A 21,812-nucleotide genomic window follows, 5' to 3' on the forward strand; every position below is an offset into this window, starting at 1 on the left:
TGACAGTTGTTTTGCGGCGAAATGCTAAAGGAAGTTAATTTAAAACAGCTGACTTCCTGTTGGGTCAAGTTTGTGTCCATAGATGTGTTCACGTACAAAGTTTAGTAGGGCACTTCCTGTTTCACCAAAACGCTGATGGTTGCCATGGCCACGGCTTTTTGAATCTTTCGACAACTCTTCGGCATGTTTTTTATGTCGCTACGACAAACGCGCTCGGACGAGTCCTCTCATTTACATAGGGTGCTAATGTCCAAAATGGACACACCATTTTCAAAATGGCCAACTTCCTGTTGAGTTGAAGCTTAACCCCCTCAAAGATGGCCGCAAAACCACGCATATAATAATAATCTGAAGAATAAATGCCCTGGCTTTCTCGCTCAGGCTTTAATAACAACTCCTTGAGTATCGTAATATATATAAACTAAACATTAAATACATGAAACAGGACATGTCTAAATAAATAAGGTTCCACTGAATTGATTTAAAAAAAAAAAAAAAAAAAAAGGACATAATTGGCTCATTAATGGCTCAATCCTGATTAGAAAAACAAAACAAACATTTTGATAATTGAAGACATTTTATTGACTGGACTGCGGTCTCTCACTGCAGCTCCACTCATTTCTACTCAATGTACATGAAAAAAAAAAAAAATGAAATCAGTATATTTTGATAAAATGGATACAGGACTCGACACCGGTGTGAGATTCTGGACCTTTGAGAGAGAGAAACAGAAGAGGAATGAACTTATTCAGTCAGGGGTTTTCATTCAGCTGGCGTCAGTCCGTTTGACGGTCACTTTCGCCGTCGTCTTCTTCATCGTCTCCAAGTATTTCTACAAGAAAATAAAGGAAAAATATATGAAAACAGATTCTGCATGGATTGGATTGTGTCAAAGCTTCATTTCTCCCACATCCATGAATGTTCCTCTAAGTGTTTAAACCCTCTGTGGCACCTTAGGGTCATGGTATCCCCCCTGAGTACCAGGCGAGTCGTTAAAGTCACATGGGTCAAGGTGTGAAGTGGGGTGAAACCATTTGGGGATGGCCAAGTCCGCACGGCTGCACGAAACTGCCGTGACTTCCGTTTTACCAGTGACTTGTAAAGCAGTCGTTTTCAGTGTAACTAAATCATAAGAACATAAGAATAGTGAATTTAAAAATATTTGCTCAGTACTTCCTCCATGATCGGAGCACAGACTCCATTTTAGACATTTCCTTTGCTAAATGTTGGAGATTAACTCAAGGATAAGTGCTTGTGAGCGAGAGTGTGAATATAGCGCAGGAGGCCGTGTTAACTCCTACCTTCAGGTTGTCGTAGTGTTTGACAGTTTTACAGTGGCTGAGTTCTGCTTCTTTTGATCCGCTGAAGAATCGATTACACGGCTTACAGAAGAAACCCGTCTTTGGGACCAAGAACTCCAGACCTGCAAAGACACAGAAGCGCACAGATATCCTCAGCTGCTCGACAACATCACAACACAACAGGACAGCACACGCTTAAAGACAAAAGTCTCATACCAACAGGGTTCTTTGGGTCAAATGGAGGGAGGGAGTCGTGGATGACGGTCTGAATCGTCTTCTCCTCACTCTGCTCCTGTGTGTGTGTGGTGTCCGTAGAATTCTTGTGCTTTCCTGGGAAAGACGGACACACTTTTTAACTGAAAGTCAGCATCAGATATTTATCATCAGACAATTTAGACTGAAATTTGACAAACGACAGATCACTAAACTGCTGCTGCATCAGAAAAGGAAACCAAATCAAACATTTACCCGTCTCTGTCTCTACAGGAGCAGCTTCTGTCTCCTGCTTGTGCATCTTCTCCTCTTCTTGTGGTTTATTCGACTCGGCTAACACCTTGTCCTGCTGAGCCTGGCTGACACCAACAGCACTCTCTTCTTTCTCCTCCTTCTTCTCCTCTTTCTCTTTCTCCTCCTTCTCGTCAGTGTGTGCAGTCACGTCTGCTTGGCTGGTTGATGAAGGCTCAGGAGAGTCAGGTGGGTTCACTGAAGCTGCAGAGGCGGGAACAGGAGGCTGTTCGCTCTCTGTGGCTAACGCTGTTTCTAAGACGGAGAACAAGTGAGTATTTGATGATTTGCTTGATCATGAAAAGCAACATTTCTATCACTGATTGGGAGAGACAATTAAATGTATTTATCTATATCGAAAATACACACAATCAATTAGTGCATTTTTAAAAACAAATATTTTTACCCCCCTTGACTACCTAACGTGTGCTGCATCTATTACCACAAGGTGGCAGCAAGAACTTAGTGGACTTCATTTGTGTTTGCAGAAGTCATGAAATTTACCAGGTGCTTCTTGTTGACACGTCGGCTCAGATGTTTGAGTGGGAGGAGAATCGTCGAGCACGGCCCCCGAGTCGGACGGCACTGCAGCCGCAGCGGCGTCATCAGTGGTAACCGGGTCATCGGCCGCGAAGACGTCAGCGGGCGGCAACAAAGACGGCGCTGAACTGTCTGAACACTCGGCTGCAGACTCGGACTCGTCCACTGGAGTCACCGTGGCAGCCGCCACTGTGGTTTCTGTGCTCACCTCTATGGACGTGTCCTACGAGTGGGGAAAAAAAAACATAAAAAACTATAACATTGAGGAAATTCACAAACAGGGCTGCAGGTCACGGTTGGTAAATTATGGTTTCCGATGACAGCTGCAAAGCTCAAACTTACTCCTAAGACTAGTTTCTCACACACAGAAAGGACATGTCCATGTCCATGAAATGTCAGAAAGTGTTGAGTGTCTCCTCTCAACCTCAAAATGATTTGTCCAAAAATCCAAATTAATCAGTTTTAATGATTTCTTTGAATAAATATTCATCAGCAAGTCACTTGGTATGGATGTGTGTGTGTTTATATTTGCTTCAAATTTGATTGATTACACTTATTTCACTAGTTATTTTAAGAAATGCAAGATGAAACATGCGAGCAGGAAGTATTTAAATTGTAAACAGTGGCTGTCTGTTCTAAACTCCAGTTTACCGGTGCAGCTTCCTGTTGGACAGATGTGGCAGCATCTTCCTGTTGGACAGATGTGGCAGCATCTTCCTCTGCCTCCGTCGTTTCCATGGGAACAACCGCAGATGGAGAACTAGGGAATTCGGGGACGTCACAGATGTCTCCAACTTCATCCACGGTCACAAAGTCACTCAGGTTGAACGGGAAGTCGTCTTCTTCGTCCACCTGGTCTCATGACAGGGTACAAAGCGGATTAGGGAAAATGGATTGGGATTAAAGAAGTTTAACTTTTTATTGACGCAGGTGCATCTTCTCACCATCTTGCTCTCCTCCTCAGAGTTAGTGCAACGGTCATCCCTGTGCGAGCTCTGCCTGAATCCCTCTGACCTGGAAGACGACTTCGATGCCGACACGCCTTCATGTCCTCTCTTTCTCCCCCGCCTCTCTTTTTCCCTCCTCTCTCTGTCTCTCTTGCCTCGGTCTTCTGACTCCCTCTCCCGCCTGCTCCTGTCCTCCCTCTCCCAGGGTTTCCTCTCCCTCTCCTTCCTCTCTTTGGCCTTCCTCACGTCCCTCTCTTTCCTCTCCTGCTTCTTCTTCTTCTCCTCCTCCTCTGTGCAGATCTTTGTCTCTGGGGGAGCTGCTTTTTTACTCTGCTCCTCCTTAGGCTGCTCTTCCTCCTTTTCTGCACACGTGGTAGCTGTTGTGTCCTCGGCTTGCTGGGGGATTCTAGTCCGACACTCCACGAGCAACGCGTTGACCATTGCTTGAGTAACCTGGTGAAAGAAGCAGGGATCACAGAGAGAGAGATGTCAGAACTCAGCAGTGCAGCTAAACAAGACAAGACAATGACACAGACTGTTGTGGTTATATTCTACCTTGGGCATCTCTGGCACAGCTAAATCTTTTGAAGCCGCTTTGCCATCAGAGCTCGGTGAATCTGTCTTCTCACCAGCCGGGGGATTTTCTTCTCCCGTTTCAGGCGCACAAACTTCTTTGTCATCTTTTCCTGTTTTAGGAACACTAATTTCTATATTGTCTTCTTCTTTGTCCTCAGCAGCTTCAACAGCAACTTCAACAGCAGTTTCAACCGCAGTTTCAACCGCAGTTTCAACAGCGGCTTCAACAGCAGTTTCAGCAGCGGCTTCAGCAGCGGCTTCAACAGCGGATTCAACAGCAGTTTCAGCAGCAGTTTCAGCAGGAACTTCATCAGCATCTTCAACAGCCGCTTCAACAGCAGACATTTCACTCTGGTTTGTATCCATGACTTCTTCTGGTTTGGTGTCGGGTTCAGCTGAAAGGTCAGAAACAACAATGGCGACCTCGTCTTTTTGGATTTCATCTGTGCATCCATTTTCTTCTACGGATTCTTCTCCACCGGCCATTTTCTCCTCCTGGCTCTCCACCACCTCAGCCGTCTCGACAGCATTTTTTTCCAGTCCCTCTGTAGGACACTCTGGCTTCTCTACAAGTGTTTGCGTTTGCTCTTCATCAGCAGCGGCGGCTGCTGCTGTTGCTGTGTGGCTGCCTTTACCGTTTGCAGGTGTAGCCTATGATCAGACACAAGAAGATAATGACCCATGTCACATCAAGTTTTTTTTTTAATGTTTACAGTCTCTATTTTCTAACATACAGTATATAAAGTGTGAAGAGGACAATGAATTACAGGTTACAGACCTCCGGTGTGTCCGGGTGAGCACTCATGACTTTGGTCTGAGTGACCGTCTTGGGGTCAGATTTGCGGGAGAAGAACAGAGGGTTGTTCTGGATGATGCACGGGAACATATGGAAGCGCTTGTTAACAGAAGAGGCCATGGCGCCAGTAGCCATCTCACAGATGACCTGAGCAGAGAGAGAGAGAAGCAAGACGACAACAGACACTGAGAGAGACTTTACTGGCTTAAATAACAGATATGAGATATTTAGATAAATTATTTAAAACTAGACAAAACAAATGAAAATTCTGACAATTGAATTTATGTTAATTTAGCTTTCAGTGCTTTAGGGTAAAACATATTTAATATATGAAATGGGAATATTCCGACAAACACATGACCAAGAGGCCTCACCATGTTGTTGAGCACGAGGGTCTTGATGACGGTGCCAAAGCGCCGCACCAGTTTCTGGACCTCAGAGGAGCATGAGGACGAGTTGGGGACATTCCTGATCACCAACAGGATGCCCCAGCTGACTGGATCAGAACTTTCCTGAGGATTCAGATGAGCATTTGGTCACTTATTGGTTTCACAAGGTTTGAAGCTTAACTTAATATAACATAATGTGAAGGTAATTCAGTGTCCAGTGCCGTCTTTTGCTGCTGTCGCCCTTCTGCTTCAAGGAGATGTGCATGTTCTTCAATCACTTAATCACTGTCAATACTAAAGAATATCCTGTTAAATAATACACCAAACAAAGTGTAAAAATACTCACTATAGTGTCTGATGATCCCATCAGCAGATTGTAGAGCGCCACCTGTATTCACCAAAAACATAGTTAAAGAACAACATTATATAAAATTATAGGATACTAGACAGGGTTCCCACACCTTTGTTGACATCAAATTCAAGGACTTTTCAAGGACTTCGAGAGCTCACCGGTGTTTTGAGGCCAACGTGCTGTGTCACACGGATCATCTTCAGCTCAGAGTCTTTGACCTTTGCAGGGGTGACGGAGTTGACTTTGACGATTTCTTCAGCAACATCCACGTTGGACACAGACACCAGCGCCTACAATACAGGACGGAAAGCGTTCCATTTAAATATTCTGCTGCCGACATAATCCGAGTTTGTGGGCCACATCTGGCCCCCAGGGCCGTATGTTGCCGACCTTTCCAATCTGTGAAGTCACGATGATGTCAGATGGAGTTCCAAAAGGCTCGATCAGCTGGACGACGTCACTCTCTGACCAGCCGCTCTCAGGGAGTCCAGTGATCAGCACTAGTGCTTTCTGTAGGAGATGATGAAAACGGAGAAAACACCTCATAAGAGATTCAAGGCCATTTTCACAGACATCTGCCTCTGAATATAAATTTACTTCATTTATTTTTTTGGGGTCACGTACCTCATCTGAACTCTTCTGGTCAGCCTCAACTCCTGCAGCGAGAGAAAGACAAGAAAAGAGCTGAGACAAGAAACCACATACATGAAATCACATACTACTAAACGTGCCGAGGCCATTTCCACTTATAATAACAAATAAAAACAAATAACCCTTAGATTAATCAATCATGATATTGTTACTATACAATGAGCATTGTAAACTAAAGTCTAGTCGTCCTACCAGCATCTTCACCAGCAGCAGTCGTCTTCTGTCCTGAAGCAGGTTTGCTGTGAAGTCAGATTTATTTATAGTTGAGTGGAGCCAGAGCAGATTTGAAGTTGGCAATGCGAGTGAACAGTACATTCAAAAATAAAGGTGAAGATAACTGTGACAAACCTGGCATCAGAAGACTTCTCTCCTTCAGGTTTCTAAAAAAAAGAAAATAGAGTGTGGAAATAACACACATGAATACACATGATCTCAAAGAGGAACTGAATCAACACTGCCAACGTATACTCTTATTGGTTATTTTTGTCACCTTTTTAGGAGAGAAAAATGTGTCATCTCTCTTCAGGATTGGGAATGATTTAAATCCATCATAGAGAAGCGTAATTTTTCCAACACCATATTTCAAGCCCCGGACCCAGTTTAACACTGGGCTTTTTGTACCCATCCCAAGTCGGTGCTCCACTGACTAGTACCATTAAAAAGTAAATATGCCCAGTCATACCATTACCAGCTGGACAGATTTAACAGATGGATGAACAATCTAGACAATGTTCAAGTGGAAGCTTCTTCATATTGGCTTTATGTCGGAATATGTCACAATCATCACATGCTTGTTTCCAGAACGGTACCTTGGCTGTGGACGCAGTGATTTGCTGCTCCCTGATGGAGAGATTTGGGGAGTTGGCCAGCGCCTGGGCATCTTCTGCCTTCATCATGCACACAGACGCCTGCGACAGGGCGGGGGAAGAGGAGGAATAAAAAGTGATGAGGTGGATCATAAAACACGCAAACTTACAGATACAAAACAACTGCAACATTGAACCAGGAAACCCCCTTGGTAGATCTACACACAGCTTTAAATATAATTTAATTTCATGATTAAAAAAAAGTACCTTTTGTCCTTCAGGCTTCTCAGTCTCTTCCTCGGAGCAGGGCATGAGGATCACGTTGTTGATCGTGCCAAAGGAGCTGACCAAGTCGGTAACTTCCTGCTCCGTGGCATCGTTTGGAATGCCTGTGAGATAAACCAAACGCTCTCCAATGGGGTCCTTAAGGATTGGAGTCACTGTTTTCTTCTTCTTTTTGGCAGGTGAAGGTTTAACAGGCTGGATACAGAAAGAAAAGTAGTTAGTTAAAGGGGGACAAAGAAACAAGTTTGAGCGAATTAATGTCTTGAGCGAACTCGAGACATTCAGTTCCAACAAAAACATTTTGGGACTGAACAAAAATTAGTATAAGTATACATCATCATTTAGCTGTCAACTTCCACTAGAAAACATTTCTAATACACATAAAAAAAGAAGGAAAACTCACTGCATCAGAAGCTTTTGCGTTTGCACTTTTGTTGACCTTGAACAACCCCGTGGGCCCTTTTTTGGAGGACTTTATTGGTTTGGAGTGGTCACCCTCTTTAAAGGATGATGGACGTTGAGTGGCGTCAGAGAAGAACTTCGTTGAATCTCCATGTGGACGCTTCAAACCACTCCGGACAGAAAAGCCTGACAGTTGAGAAGTGGGGGGGGGGGGGGGGAAACATTAATCGCTCAATCAATAACACTCGTCACAGTATTTTGCACACACAAACACTGTCGCAACATGTTTTCAGGAAGAAAAAAAATCCACGTACGACTGATTTAAAGTAAAACAAATGTAACATAAGCGTGATTAACAGTACAAGTCATCTTATGTCGTGTTTGTGAGGTTGTGCCGACTTTCCGACATGGAAATTCAGAGTACAACTGGAACGTACCATCAGTCCATCATAAACACTGCACACCCTTCTGAGTGGAAGAAGAACATACACACTGTCTGACTGACCTGATGACTCCCTGTCCCTCCTCTCAGGACGATGCTCTCTGGAGAAGGGGCGACGGGGGTTTTGGTTCGCCAACCTATGGTCTTAGGAGAGCAAAGAAAGATACTGGGTTAGTTTTGAAGTAGACATACTATACTGAGCCATTTACCCATTTCTTGGTCATTAGGGCTGCAACTACTATTAATAACCTACGTGTATTAAAAATGTTTCTGAACCAGGACATTTAAACTGAATTTCTGCCTTGGAAGAATACAAATCTGTAATTTTAAGTGATAAATAAACAGATAATTTCTATGAATAACTGTGATATTAAGTCAGAAAGTGCATTAAGATACAACATCACTGTTTAGTGCTATTAATGGTAAAGCTAGAGGTCTTTGTATGGTGGCAGTTGGCGAGGTTGCTCCAAGTTGGAAATCTGACCTCCGAGTTCCGACTACAAATGTTGCGTTTTCTCTGGTATGAGGTCTACCTGGATACTGTTGGTAGCGAGGCAGACGATGGGGTGAGAACGGTTTTCCATGTGGCCCCATGGCCTGGGGGCCCACTCTGCGTTTTCCATGGGGAGGACTTGGGCCCGGAGAGCCAGAGAGGGATCGGGATACAGAGTGGGATGGAGACAGATGTTTGGGATCCCGGGGAGCCTGGCTGCCATACTGTTCACTTTGCCTGAACGAAAATACAATATTTAACAAAACAGCGAAATTAGACGACAGACTTGATTTTCAGCGACCAGTGGACGGACAAAACTGACCTTGGAATATTGGGTTTCCAGGAAGGGTACCTTCAGAGACACAAACATATGTTAGCATGTCATGATACAAAACTGCTTCACCAACATTTAACATGTTCTGATAAAGTTTGCGAGGCTGATTTCAGACCACTCTCTGCATTTACACTAAAAGGAAAGTGAATAGGATGACAAAGGCACTTGTCAAAAACGGTGTAACGGTTCGCTTTAGCAGCGCATGAAATGTTTCCTCACTTGTTGCGCAGGTCTCTGCAGGCAGCAGTGTGGTTAACGGTGTTAATGTGATCAAGCCAGTCCTGAAGAAAAATGACAAATAGAAAAGGAAGATGTCAGACATCAGATAAGTCAAAAAGCAAAAAAAAACAACGCTTACACAAACCTCACATTTACTACTGATAAAAGACGAGCCAAGTGGAGGCACTTGTTTTCCGAGACTCGCTCAAGTGAAATGTTGTCGTTTTGTTGACTTGGATTTACTTTACCTCAATGGAAGAGACACTACATTCTTTCCTTTTTTACTACAAATGCTGTTAACATAATTTACCAAGTAGTGTCAGGAGGCCAAAGACATTTGCTTAGTACACCATGATCCATTATCAATTGCCCGTGGCACTTCTAACAGCCTGCGATGTGTCACAATTCAAGTCTAAAATAATTGAAATTGAAGGTTCTAGAGTTACAACCTTAAATTGTCACCACTTAACGTTATGTTGAGATACAAGATTGAAATGTTTGGACAAACTGCTTCTGTAGGTCCCACACTTGGCATGGTGGAGAAATCAGGACAGCCAAGCTCATCTACAATATATTGTATTGTTACTGTGATGGCGCTGAAACACAGTGCAAACCATTTCAAATCTTACTGAACTTACTTTGTCAATCATAACACCATTGGTGAACACATGACACTCCCTGGATTCTCTGGATGAATGGAGGTTATTCCACAGTGATTAACTTAAAAGATTAAACCCTGATAAGTCTCTCTGGTCTGTTTTTTAAATTACCATTTCCAATAATGATGAATAATCATTATTCATCAATGTACCATGGATGTCATCCTTATACATTACCAATCTGTTGTTATACCCTCAAATTCAATATAAAAGACATATCAGGACCAATTTGATAATTTTTAATGATTAACATAAGACTGGTCTACATTTTTATTTTATCTTTCAATCCAGCCCAATCAAATTCAGCATGTTTTTTAAGTTTTGTTTTGCTGTACATTTTATGGGAATTTCAAAAGAGATCTCGAGCTGTGTTTTCAGGACCTTTAAGACCCAGGAACTTTAAGTCCAAGAAACTAAAAGTTTCCTGAAGACTGCTGGTTGCAAATAAGCATAACATTGTGGGAACGATCCACACCACGCCAAGCTCGTCCACTCCAGTCCACCAGGTGATGGTACTGTAAATGACTGAACAACAGCAGAGTCCATCCAACGCACAGCAAGGCCAGGTGCGTCTGCCTTCTGAGATCTTGCAAAAATATACAGAGATCATATGCAAAAGTTTTGGTAACCTACAGTCATTGCCAACTCTTAAGCATGAGCCTGGAAATATTCTGTTTTGCAATTATGTGGCACACCTCAACATTTATAAAAACAAATTAAGCTATTACTATAATTACTTTGGTGCCCATCATTTTGCATATACCACACAGGTGTTTTAGGTTCAGAAGTGCAGTAAAGTACCAATTTAAGATTAATTTTCACCGGGGAATTACCAACCAGCTGAATTTAATACCATCAGAATCACTGATCTTGACACCTGTCCGGTAAAGAAAGATTACAAACTATTTCAACACGTGAACGCATTTTTCTCAGCAAACAGCATATGTTGACACTCACCTTTTCCTGATCACACTGATTGTGGCACAGGGAGCAGGTGTGGGGATACACTTTTGGAGACACGGCAGAGAAATCACCTATCATGGTGGGAGTCGGTAACTTCTTGCTGCTGTTGCCATGTGGTTTAGTGCCAGACGAAGACGAGACAGACCGTCTTGAGGAATCGTCACTCCGAGTTTCAGATGTTGGCCTTGGTTTGGGGCCTTCATGCCTGTAATCTCTGTCTAGATTGCGAGATTTGGACGGTGGTGGCAATTCTCTCACGGGTGATCGGCTGCTCTTGTGATGTTCCGTGCTTGCCCTGCGATAGTCCCGGTCTCCATGTTTGCTAGATTCAGTTTGATCCAAGTGAGCTTGTCGCCGTTCAGTTTTATCCACTTTTGGGAACATTTTAACTGTCCTTTCATTGGAGAGCTGCTCTCGTTTGAACGTTTCTCTTGTACTACCTTCGTCCTTTGCCCGGCTGGCATGACCATAGTCAATGACTTTACCTGCCGTCTGTGTAACAGTTAGAAGGCTAGGCACATCTGGGGAGCGTGAATGGGCCACTGGCGAAGAGCGAGAAGGAGGCATATCATGGATACTGCGCGAGAACTGCGATGAGGAAGAAGAAGCCACAGGTTTTTGCTTGCCCGACTTGTTGATTTGGATGTCACGCAATATGAAAGGTAAAGTATCTGGGGTTAGCTGGTCATCAGGGTAGTGACTCAGCACTTCCAAGTCCTCGTTTGAAAGTCCAAAACTAGCCAAAATGCTTCCTGCACTCTCTGGAGTGTACAAACCGTGACCATCTCCCCCACCACCACTTCTAACACCTTGACGGTGTTGGCCTTGGTGCGACGGTGAGTCACTCACATTGGCACTCCAGCCTGATATGCTTGATCCAGTGTGACTGCCCCCAGGTTGCTGCTGAGGCCCCGGGTGTCGTGATGTCTGTTGACTTGAACCACGTGTGGAAGTAGCAAAGAGTTTTGATGGAGGTTGGTAGTTTGACCAGTCTGCACCTTGATGGTGGCCAGGCTGATTATCAGAGGTGAGTGGTGCAGAGCCATAGGTTCCATGTTGACTGATCCCAGGACCTGAGCCATGGCTCTGGTGTTGGCTTGATGGGTTCATGTGGTCGATGAGGCGGTGGTCCATGTCTCTGGCACCACGGATAGCCAGGGCAGACTCTAGCTCATCCGGGAGCTGTGTGGGACGCGGAAATTGAAAACCCATTTGTGTCATCATATCAGAAGGATTCTGATTCTGATTTGAATGTGGCTGATGGTGAGGCCTGGGCCCATTTGAGTGATGGGAGTGGTGGTGGTACATGGCTGCGGGAAAATTTAGTCTTTTAGATTCGTGGGTTTTGTTGTTTATATCCAAGTGAAACCCAGTAGCTGACACCTCTCGTCTATTGAGAAGACTCAGTAGGGCCAGTTGATGAGGTATTGCCACCCCAAAACTGTTATTGTTGTGACGCCAGCTGTCAACAGTTAGAGTTGCAAGAGAGGCAAGCTGCTGGAGAGCAATTCGGGCCCGAGTCTCAATCTGGGCCAAATGGAGAGCGGTTACTGCAGCAGCACCAGCTCCAGGTCCAAATATGAAATTGGTCCCTCTGCTGATGTTGGCAATGGAGAAGGTTGTGCTGGGTTCCAAGTGAAGCGTAGGAGCGAGGTGCGAATACGTGTCTGTGTGCACAGCGAGGCTGTGAGGTGGAAAGCAGAAATATACTATTAAAGATGAGCAAGCTTTACTTTTATTCCAAAAGCGGCTTTTCAGTTGAAGTCCTTTTCCGAAAACATCTTTATGCAATTCATTCTGTGTGTAGTTTCTTCCTTTAAAAATTTGTCAAAGCATAAAGAAACTCGGTCAGCTTTGAGTCTTCTTCTCTTGCCGCCGTCAAGTTTTCCCATCATGCTTTACTTTCAGGGAGGCAAAGCAAAGTAACACCAAGCAACAACAATGAAAATCATGAAATACCCAAACAGCAAACATGGATTTAAACTACGGGGATGTGATACTGAAGACTTGACATTATAGAAAATAAACTGTTTAGTTATGCTTGAAAAAGTTACAAAAATACTTACTATCCTTTAATTGGGTTCTTTATGCCAAGTGGTAATTAGAGATACATTGCAATTTTCTATTTAACGGCCTGAATGTTGACCTGTACGCCAAAACTAGATATGAGATGTGATACTCAAAACACTGATCAAAATAGAATGCAAAGAAAAAAATACAACTTTTCCATTACGCGACTACACACAATTGGCTGCTCCTCTTTGCTCAACATATTGTGAAACCCTGCATTACTTGCACTAGCTCTCATGTGCCATAGTTTTAAATGCAAATAGAATGTTTGCTTGAAATGCCCATCTCTGGCTGTAAGTTGTGTAAATGGGAAATTACGGCTATAGCTTATGTTCAATACAAATATCCTTATCTCTGAGAATGTCCCTTTACTTGTTTCCAACAATTACAAACTGACTAAATTGGTCAATATTGCCCATTTTATAAATCCGATTGATCACATCACCAAATTCACATAAAATACCATTCACACAAACATTCAAAAAATACTCATTGACTTCCTGTGCCGACTTAAAATATCTTGATGCTGCTCTTGTTTCCCTTTATTTCTGCCATGTGATCAAATTCTTCCCATTATAAAAACTTAATGGGAACAATGTAATCACATTACAATTTATAGATATTCCTTCAATATCTTGACATGCAAGATATTGGTGGGTGCTATGGATGCTAATCTGAGACTAGGAATTGTACATTTTATTCTATCCATTTAAATAGTGTAAATCATGAAAATCATATCATCAGGAAGATGCTCCTGTCTTCAAATGCATATGCCAAGTAGGGCTGTCAAAATTTCATGTTTTCAAACGTGTGAACGGGTGTAAAGTTCACACTTGAACTGAAATTATGGATTCAAAATCCACCCCTTAGGATCCAGCAGAAGTCGTGCATAAGCTTTCCTATGGTGTTTTCCTGTTCCAACACACCTGATTCCAATAAATGGGTCGTTACCGGGCTTCTGCAGGACTTGCTGATTATGTGACAATTTGAATCAGGTGTGTTGGACCAGGAGAAACACTGCACTAATGCAAGCAGCACTGTTGATTAGGGGTGGGTGAAAATATTGATTTGGTCATATATATCGCTGTCCTTTCTCGTGCAATACAATAATCAATATGCCAGCAATCAATATTTTTATATACAAACCCTGGGCATCGCTACGTCACGTCTCCTCATCTTTCAATAGATTGACTATCACAGAACCATTGTATCGTGAACCAACCATGAATCGCACACATCATATCGTTTTAAAACTCTGAACAATTATAGTTGTTCGGGATTGGATGAAACATGTACACAGGGCAACTTCATACCAACACAAAATATTAAAAAACACCATTTGTGAATGGTTAACTGAAGAGGTTAGGGAGGCTAAATACTCAAACTCAAATACTCTGTAATAACAGAAGAACACAAATGTGACACATAGCATACAAATAAATGGCAAAGGAAGGCAAAGCAACCTGTCTGACACTTCAAAAATATTGCAATAGCCTCTAAAGAATGACAGCAACCATTAAAATCTACTTTAAAAATATTATTATCATTAAATAACGTGTACTAATAAATGAACATATATAAGTGTCTCACAATTGGATTATAAAGCGATGTATCGAGCATCATCTGTAATGTAATAATCACATGTATTTACTTCAATTATCTTTTATTGACACAAGTGGAACAAGATATTCCTAATGAAACCAGGAATGGAAACAGTGCAGTAGTGAGGTCTACCTATACATGCACTAGTTTATGTTTTCACCTATTTAAGCTTCTGGAAACTAGAAAGAAAATAGTCAGAAAAACAAAATTTTTTGACTGAAATGATAAAGCCTCACGTGACGAGAGCGCCACTGACGATGTACGAACCTGTTCTGTATACGTATTATAATGACAGCAATGGTGCTGTATTTGTAAACTAACAATTACATAATAATGATACTACAACTACTGCTAATAATAATAATAATAACAATAATAATATTGAGCGACAAACACGGGGCCTCCCACACATGACAGCCATTTTGGGTGTTTTCGCAGCCGAGTCGACGTTAGCTAGCCACCGTTAGCATACAAACCGTGCCTCTGCGCTTCCCAACGTTCAATAAATACCTTTTCACGGAGACTCGACGGGGCTCGTCGTCGTTCCTTTCCCGCACGTCGTCACAAATTTCGAGAAGGTAGCTCTGCGGCAGCGGAGAAACAGAACGCGGCTGATGCTGCGCCCGAAATCCGCCATCAGCAAACTAATAATTCTTCACTTCCGGCGGTGCAGACACGGTTTGCAGGTAGCACTTTGCTGCCTCCCAACGGTTCTGAGACGTAACTGCATCTCATCCACTTATGTGTTGCAACAGATGTGGGATTATTGTAAAAAAATATGGATATACATTAATTGAATTATTACGAGAAATTGTTTTAAATATCACAAGAGAAACGTTTTTGTATTGCAAAATGTTTTTTACGTTTTAGCTTTAATATTTAAAGTGACCTCAGTGCCATATTGCTGGTTATTGAATTTAGTGTCCTTTTATTTACAAATTGGACATTTAAGTTTAATTTAAGGCTACTGTTCTTGGATAATCTGATTATGAAGACATTAGTTATGAAAGAAATATGAGGCCTGTTTGTTGTTATTGTGCCCATGATAATCTGATGCTGGATTAACATTTAATAATAATGACAATAAAGTCTTAGTTTATCAGTTAAACTCCAGAAACCTTTTTTATCGTATGCCCATGTTGTAAACACATGTGACATCGATTATAACATGACATCACACGTATATATTCCTATCAGTAATCAATCAGTCAAAGGAGAGTGTCAGGTTTAACGATAGTAGATAATTTAGAGCGGTGAACTTGTTATTTTTAACTCGATGAACGCAGCAGCACATGTCGCCCCAGCGCACCTTTCATTCAAATCACTGCTATCATCTTTTATTTGACTATGTGAAACTGCTCCTGGTGGATTTTCTGGCAGGACAGCGGCATGTCTGATGATCACTGTAACTATAGATGCAGGCAGGTCTGTGCCGAGTGTGGGGTGATGTGGCTAAAGGGTGAAATCAGGCTCTGATTTGTTGACAAAGGATCCTGAAGGCAACACCAGCGCAGATCTCTACCAAGGCTTAAACACTTTGTGTTGTACATACTGGCACCTGAGTTATTTATTTTAACATGTTGATCCACTGAATCCAGAAGATCTTTCTGGATGTGTATAGAACGTATAGATCGTGTCCATTCATTCATTCTGTAGAGCATTTATGAGGTCAGGCACTGTTGTTGGATGAGGAAGCCTGGCTCACAATCTCTGTTCCAGTTCATCCCAAAGGTGCTCGATGGGGTTGAGGTCAGGGTTCTGTGTGGGGTCAGTCAAGTTCTTCTACACCAAACTCAAAGTCAAACCATGTCTTTATAGTCCTTGCTTTGTGCACTGGGACACAGTCAATCTTTATTTAAGAAATAATAGTTGTTAGTCTGTTGTGTTGCAGCTGCATTGGTTTTACATTATAGAGACAGGTGGCGTGCTATGCTGGTTTTAGAACAAATTCATGAACAAACACATGAGCTGCACATTCTAAAAAAAGCCAAGCATCTAAATTCTTCACAGTCCCTCACTCCTTAAGGTCAAATTATGTCAAAGACTCCGGCGTCGGTTGTGTCAATGTATCACTGCGTGATTTATAGCCTGTTTTACAGCTTGTGCTTCTGTGAAGAGCTAAGGCCACACGGTCATGCAAACAGTTAATTTAGAGAGGAGGGGGGTGGGCAAGCTGGTTTTGAGGGAGTGTTTGATCAAGTAATGGAGCACAGCACAAGTTGTGAAGCCTCAGTTGTGAAGTATTGGTGATTTTCCATTATACAGCTCTAGTATAATCTATCTATAAAGCAAGTTGTGTCTGTCTGTGACAGGCATATCTCGCTGACCGTGAGTCAGATCACCCTAAGACTTTGGATATGGGTTGAGCATGGCCCGATGGTGTGCGTCCTAGTTTTTCACATTTTTTTGGAGCAATTTTAATTTTCACGGATTAATCACGCTGCACTTTCGCTGATTTATCACGCTAACACCAGGCAGGCAGCGGCTCATCAGCAGCGGCTGCGCTGTCTGGAGCGGGGAGGTGGGAGCGAAGAGGCTGTCCTCACGGTGGGTGAGACATTTGTGTCCATTCACCAATACGCAAGCACATATTTATTTTTGCATTAGCATTGCTACTACTTTGCAGCTAACTTGGCAAGCCTGTTTCCAAAGGTAAGCAAAGGTAGCAAGACTACGATTTGCATTAGTGTAGGGTCACTGGCATGGCTGACAGTCACAACATTCGGCTACGCTAATGCTAATTGAAAGTGAAAACATTTGTGTTGTGCTGAAGGAGGTTGCACAGCGTTTGTATTATGTCATCCTTTACCTTCCTTCTCACGCATTACCATAACTGAAAAATCTTCTTCAGCTCCCACTATAGGAATACATACTTCCTACGGGCACTGCGCAAGTGTGGGTGCTAAATACACCAAACTCAAGATTTCAGACATTTAATTTGCTAAACGTCAGAGATTAACGCAGGTTTTCAGAATCTTTACGTCTTTTTTATCTGATCTGATCTACAGTTTGGCATCATCCACTTTGGCTCTTGAAAACATGGCTGAAGGGAGTAAACAGTGACAGTTGGGTTGAGGTTGGCCGTGTTGGCGCCACATGCAGCTGTGCGACTATTCCTCACTACAGGAAACGCATGTCATCACGTTTTGGCTTATTAGAGGCAACACACATGTGTTAGACGTTCGAATTTTAGTCCGGAGCGTTACTATTTTGACTTTAATTCTAACTAACTCACAACCAGACACGTGTGTGTTGCCATTAAAGCCGCGTGTGTGTGGTGGAGTGAAATTTAACACATGCTGACAAGCGTGCAGGATCATGGGATAAGCTGTCCAGATCACAGCTGTCTGCACTTAAATGAAAAATGACACAGTGGACAAAACCACCCACAAACAGAACATGTAACAACATGGACAGGACGTCAACCAAAACGACGCCATTTTGGCAGGAAACGGCAATGTTCGCATTTATAGATTTAGAAGTACATAAATGTGTTCCAGCCAGGTAATATGTCAGGAAACTCCTCATCGGCTGTTTTCCTTAAAAATTGAAGATGATTTTATGTGCTTTTATTGGAATATCTATGCGTTTTGTTGAAATGCTGTAGGTCTGTCTCCATACTTATACGTGAAATAGCACCAGGGGGCAGTAAAAGGATCAAATACATTCAATCTTTCAGGTTCTGCTATATATTTGCTTGATCTCTTGTGGATTTAACCCTTTAAGTTACACACCACGAAAAAAGCAAAGGAAAAACATTTTCTTTGCGTTTTTTATTATTTTATAAAGACAATCAACATATATATATATATATATATTATATTTTTGCATAATTCATAAAGTACAACATTTTTCAATGAGATATAGTGACTTAAAGTGTGGTCAACCAAATGGTTGAGTCGTACCTTAAAGGGTTAAAGTGCACTGTGAACTCTTAAAAGTTGGAAACCAGCACTGGTGCTTTGTGTTTTTCACAAGCGTTTCCTGCCAACATGGCGTAGACTATGAGTCTATACAAGTCATAGTGGTTATAAAAATACACTTTTTAAGTTGAAACACCTAATAAATACAGATACACCTGCTTAATAATATGTTTGCCACATCATTTTGCAGAGTGTTTAACTCCCACACCAAAGTCCATAGGGAAAATCAGTGATTTTAAGAGCTGATTGTCTACTACTGCCTTGTTTTTTTTATGTTTCTGTCACTGAGGTAAATCTAAACAAAGGATTTCAAACTCAGAATTGACAAAAAAAATAAGACACTTGAACTTCATCAACAACTCTCTCCTGTGATGTAAAATGACTGATTTTCTCTATGGGATTTGTTGCAAAGCAGCTCCAATGTGAACGCGAGGAGCCATGTTCTTATGATATCGTAGCCTTAAGTGGGTGCAGATTTTATTAAGTGAGTCTTACTAAATTTGTATTTGGCGAGTGTCTGTGATTCTGGCTGCTTCTTGGTGTTGACAGAGTTGAGATACTGACACTCAGTATCTCATATACCAACACATGGGGAAAAAAAAAAAAAAGAAGCTGGACTGACCCTTTAAACGTGTGCAGTGACCGGATAATAAAGCATAATTCCAAACTGGTGTTTTTACATGAAGGATTTTCATTAAATAAACACATCAGTTCACTTCAGAACAACCCTAACTCTAACCCTAACCCTAACCCACATTTATTTATTCTTTTTACTCACTAAGGAGCGTCCTTGTTGAGGAAAGCGCCGCTCCCGTGTTCTCGCCTCTTCTTGTTTGTCTTCAGCATCTCCAGATCTCTCCTCAGACCCAGATCTCCCTCTGAATATCTGGCGATTCAACGTCTAAATCACAGCGGAGATAAAAAAAAAAAAAACAGCTGGAGAGATGCATTCAAGGACGACAACTGTGGAGTTTTGTGCAGAGAAAAGAAGCTGAACCATGTGGAGCTGACAGAGTTGGAAGTGTTCTGGTGTGGCTCGCTGTTCTCGTTTTCAACACCTCCCTCTCTGACATTACACACACACACACACACACACGCACACACACACATGCCTTATCTCTAACCTTAATTCTAACACTAAAACCACTTAACCCTTTAAGGTACTCCTCAACCATTTGGTCGACCACACTTTAAGTCACTATATTTCATTGAAATATGCATCAAGCTGAACTCACTAACACTAAATGTGACTTGTTGTGAATGTTGTACTTTATGAATTATGCAAACCAGGCTTATTATGAACAGACGTCTCATCCGTTTGGTAGAGGTCTGTATCTGACATACTGTAGGGTCTAATAAAAAAAACAAAAAAACATCAACAAAAAAATATATATATATTGATTGTCATTATGGTTATCATAAGTAAACAAAATAAAATAATAAAAATAAAAAAATAAAAAAAAAATCTTGGTGCGTACCTTAAAGGGTTAAACCAGGTCTTAACCCTCAAAAAGCCCTTTAAAATTGTGGCACCAAGACAAAATGTACCCATAAAAATAGGTTTTTAGGTTTTTTGGGGCCTCAGAAAGATCTAAATACAAGTACACTTGACCTAAACTTTTCTTTCAACACGTGTTTCAGAGAACTCTGGGCTATTTCCTTAACCTCACCTTAGCTATCTAAACTAAATGCCTAATTATAACCCTAAAACCACTTAAACCAGGTCTTAACCCTCAAACAGGCCTTTAAAATTGTTGCGCACAGACAAAATGTGCTCACAAAAATATAAATACAAATACACTCGCCCCTTACCCTTACCTTAACAAACAAAAATAAATGCCTAATCTTAACCCTTTAATCTAATTCTAACCCTAAAACCACATAAACCAGGTCCTAACCCTTTTTAAAGATAATTTCTTTTGGACCTCACAAAGACATACAAGTGCATTTGCCTCTTATCCTTACCCTAATCTTAACAATCAACCCCAATAATAACCTAATTCTTACCCTTAAACGACTAAAACCAAGGGTTTTAGTTGTTTTCAAAGTGTTTGGTCCTCACAAAGATGTGTACACAAGTAATAACGCATACACACACACGCACAGCATCAGGCCTTCTCCTTGTATCACACAGATACTTTAGACCAGTGTCTGGAATTTTTATGAGCGGTCTGAAACACATGCCACACAAATAGTCCAAACACTTACATACAACGTTAGACGCAACTCGACTCTGGCGCGTTTTTGTTGAAATATGCAGAGACAAAAAAATCGTGGTCAAAGTGCGTCAGGCCTCACTTTTGCCTGAGTGGACTCTCTGGATCACAGCAAATCTCACTTTGAACTCCTGAGCATTTAAATGATATTTATCTCTCTTTTTGGAATAGTGTGGGGGGGCTTGGTGGGGCATCCAGGGATAGTCCTCGGTATGAATTGCTGGGTCACATGTCACGAGCCCCAGGGACTCCGATTACATCAGTCTGCTGATTCAGAGGTGGACTTGTCACGGGCAGGGGGACAACGAGACGGGATGACTTTGGAATGATGTCAGAGAATAGAGGGGCGACGTGAAACCAAAGAAGAAGAAGAAGAAGAAGACATTTTTGTGTATTTTAGGCAGGCTGGTGAAGGTAACAACAACCCCCCGGGGACAGGAGAATGTAGGACACAAGTGATACGATAGAGTCGTTGCCAGTCCGCCAGTGTCCAAGGTGTTAAGCTGAAAGCTGGACGGCTCCACAGAGAAGATATTCACATCATAATCACATGGTTTACAAGACAAATACAGCAGGGAGTCATCAGCGTAGACGTGGAGCCATAGTCTGTCGTTCTGCTGGAGCTCAATCTGGGGCCTGCTGCATGAAACGAGGATAAGGGATTAAGCCGAGCTAACTTTGTTTTGTGTTGCTTTCATTTTTTTGAAAGAAAGTACAAAAATATGACTGTTACGTGTAAAAAAATACAGCATAACTTTATTGATTTAGCTCCTAAATGTCACGCACTGGCCCTTTAATGTAACTGTAAATCTGAAGTCAAGTATTCAGCATACTTTAATCTACGGTCGTTTTGATTTTCAACACTTCACCAGTGTTTTTGTTTCATTGCTACTGTGACACAGTGTTAGTGTTCCAGTGTCACCAGCAGGGGGCGCCACAGCCACAGCAGAATAAAAGGAGAGTGACACTGTAACACTGTTTTAAACATTGTTCAAAAACAGCTCTCTAATTTTTTTTTTCTCCCCATGAAGTTTGATGAGAAATTAAAGAAAATTGTCTGATTTATTTACCTAATCCTAATCTAATCTCTTTGTATGCTGTCTTGTTTCTGTTTTCCTGTTTTGTTTATTGTTTTTTATGTCTCTGAGCAGCATCTTCAATCTGCCTTTTGTGTAAAAAAAATATATATATATATATATTATTATTTATATATCATTATGTTTATTTATTTTACACACACTGTGTCCCAGATGAATTATCGCTGAATAAAATGTGTATTATTTAAATAAAAATGGGCCAAAATAAAAAATAATATTAGAAATTAAAATACGTATGTGTTACT

General features: G+C 41.7%; 1 protein-coding gene across 6 annotated transcripts; it reads right to left on the reverse strand.

Annotated features, from left to right (window-relative positions):
* Positions 1 to 564: 564 nt before the first annotated feature.
* On the reverse strand, positions 565 to 20,596 carry LOC310940948 (uncharacterized protein). 6 transcript variants are annotated; one of them, XM_083906010.1, is made up of 26 exons: positions 20,463 to 20,596; positions 19,033 to 19,155; positions 10,654 to 12,343; positions 9,038 to 9,099; positions 8,807 to 8,836; positions 8,525 to 8,721; positions 8,055 to 8,135; positions 7,551 to 7,735; positions 7,130 to 7,342; positions 6,866 to 6,964; positions 6,405 to 6,436; positions 6,249 to 6,295; positions 6,030 to 6,061; positions 5,796 to 5,915; positions 5,564 to 5,695; positions 5,400 to 5,441; positions 5,039 to 5,176; positions 4,647 to 4,811; positions 3,848 to 4,519; positions 3,290 to 3,745; positions 2,997 to 3,197; positions 2,310 to 2,568; positions 1,770 to 2,060; positions 1,518 to 1,631; positions 1,302 to 1,423; positions 565 to 832 (listed from the first exon to the last, which is right to left on the reverse strand). In XM_083906010.1, exons 2-26 carry the CDS (start codon positions 19,098 to 19,100, stop codon positions 767 to 769), a joined length of 5,514 nt encoding a protein of 1,837 aa, XP_083762136.1. In that variant the 5' UTR covers positions 19,101 to 19,155; positions 20,463 to 20,596; the 3' UTR covers positions 565 to 766. The 6 variants fall into 6 exon arrangements, 5 of the variants coding, with proteins under 5 accessions (XP_083762136.1, XP_083762137.1, XP_083762135.1 ...); XR_014593081.1 differs by lacking the exon at positions 20,463 to 20,596 and having other exon boundaries at positions 953 to 1,423; positions 19,033 to 19,270; XM_083906011.1 differs by lacking the exon at positions 20,463 to 20,596 and having other exon boundaries at positions 1,770 to 2,054; positions 19,033 to 19,270.
* Between the last annotated feature and the right edge of the window lie 1,216 nt (positions 20,597 to 21,812).

Source organism: Microchirus variegatus, assembly GCF_963457635.1.
Source record: "Microchirus variegatus genome assembly, chromosome: 19".
In the NCBI taxonomy this organism is placed as follows: Eukaryota; Metazoa; Chordata; class Actinopteri; order Pleuronectiformes; family Soleidae; genus Microchirus; species Microchirus variegatus.

What these genes read in the sequence shown, in the direction of transcription:
- LOC310940948 (XM_083906010.1), bottom strand. Translation starts at nt 19,100, where the DNA reads ATGCTGAAGACAAACAAGAAGAGGCGAGAACACGGGAGCGGCGCTTTC. An exon ending in ACGCAAAAGCTTCTGATGCA is followed by an intron (nt 7,343 to 7,550) that starts GTGAGTTTTCCT and finishes TTCTGTATCCAG; the next exon opens with CCTGTTAAACCTTCACCTGC. An exon ending in TCCTGTAGAGACAGAGACGG is followed by an intron (nt 1,632 to 1,769) that starts GTAAATGTTTGA and finishes CGTCTTTCCCAG; the next exon opens with GAAAGCACAAGAATTCTACG.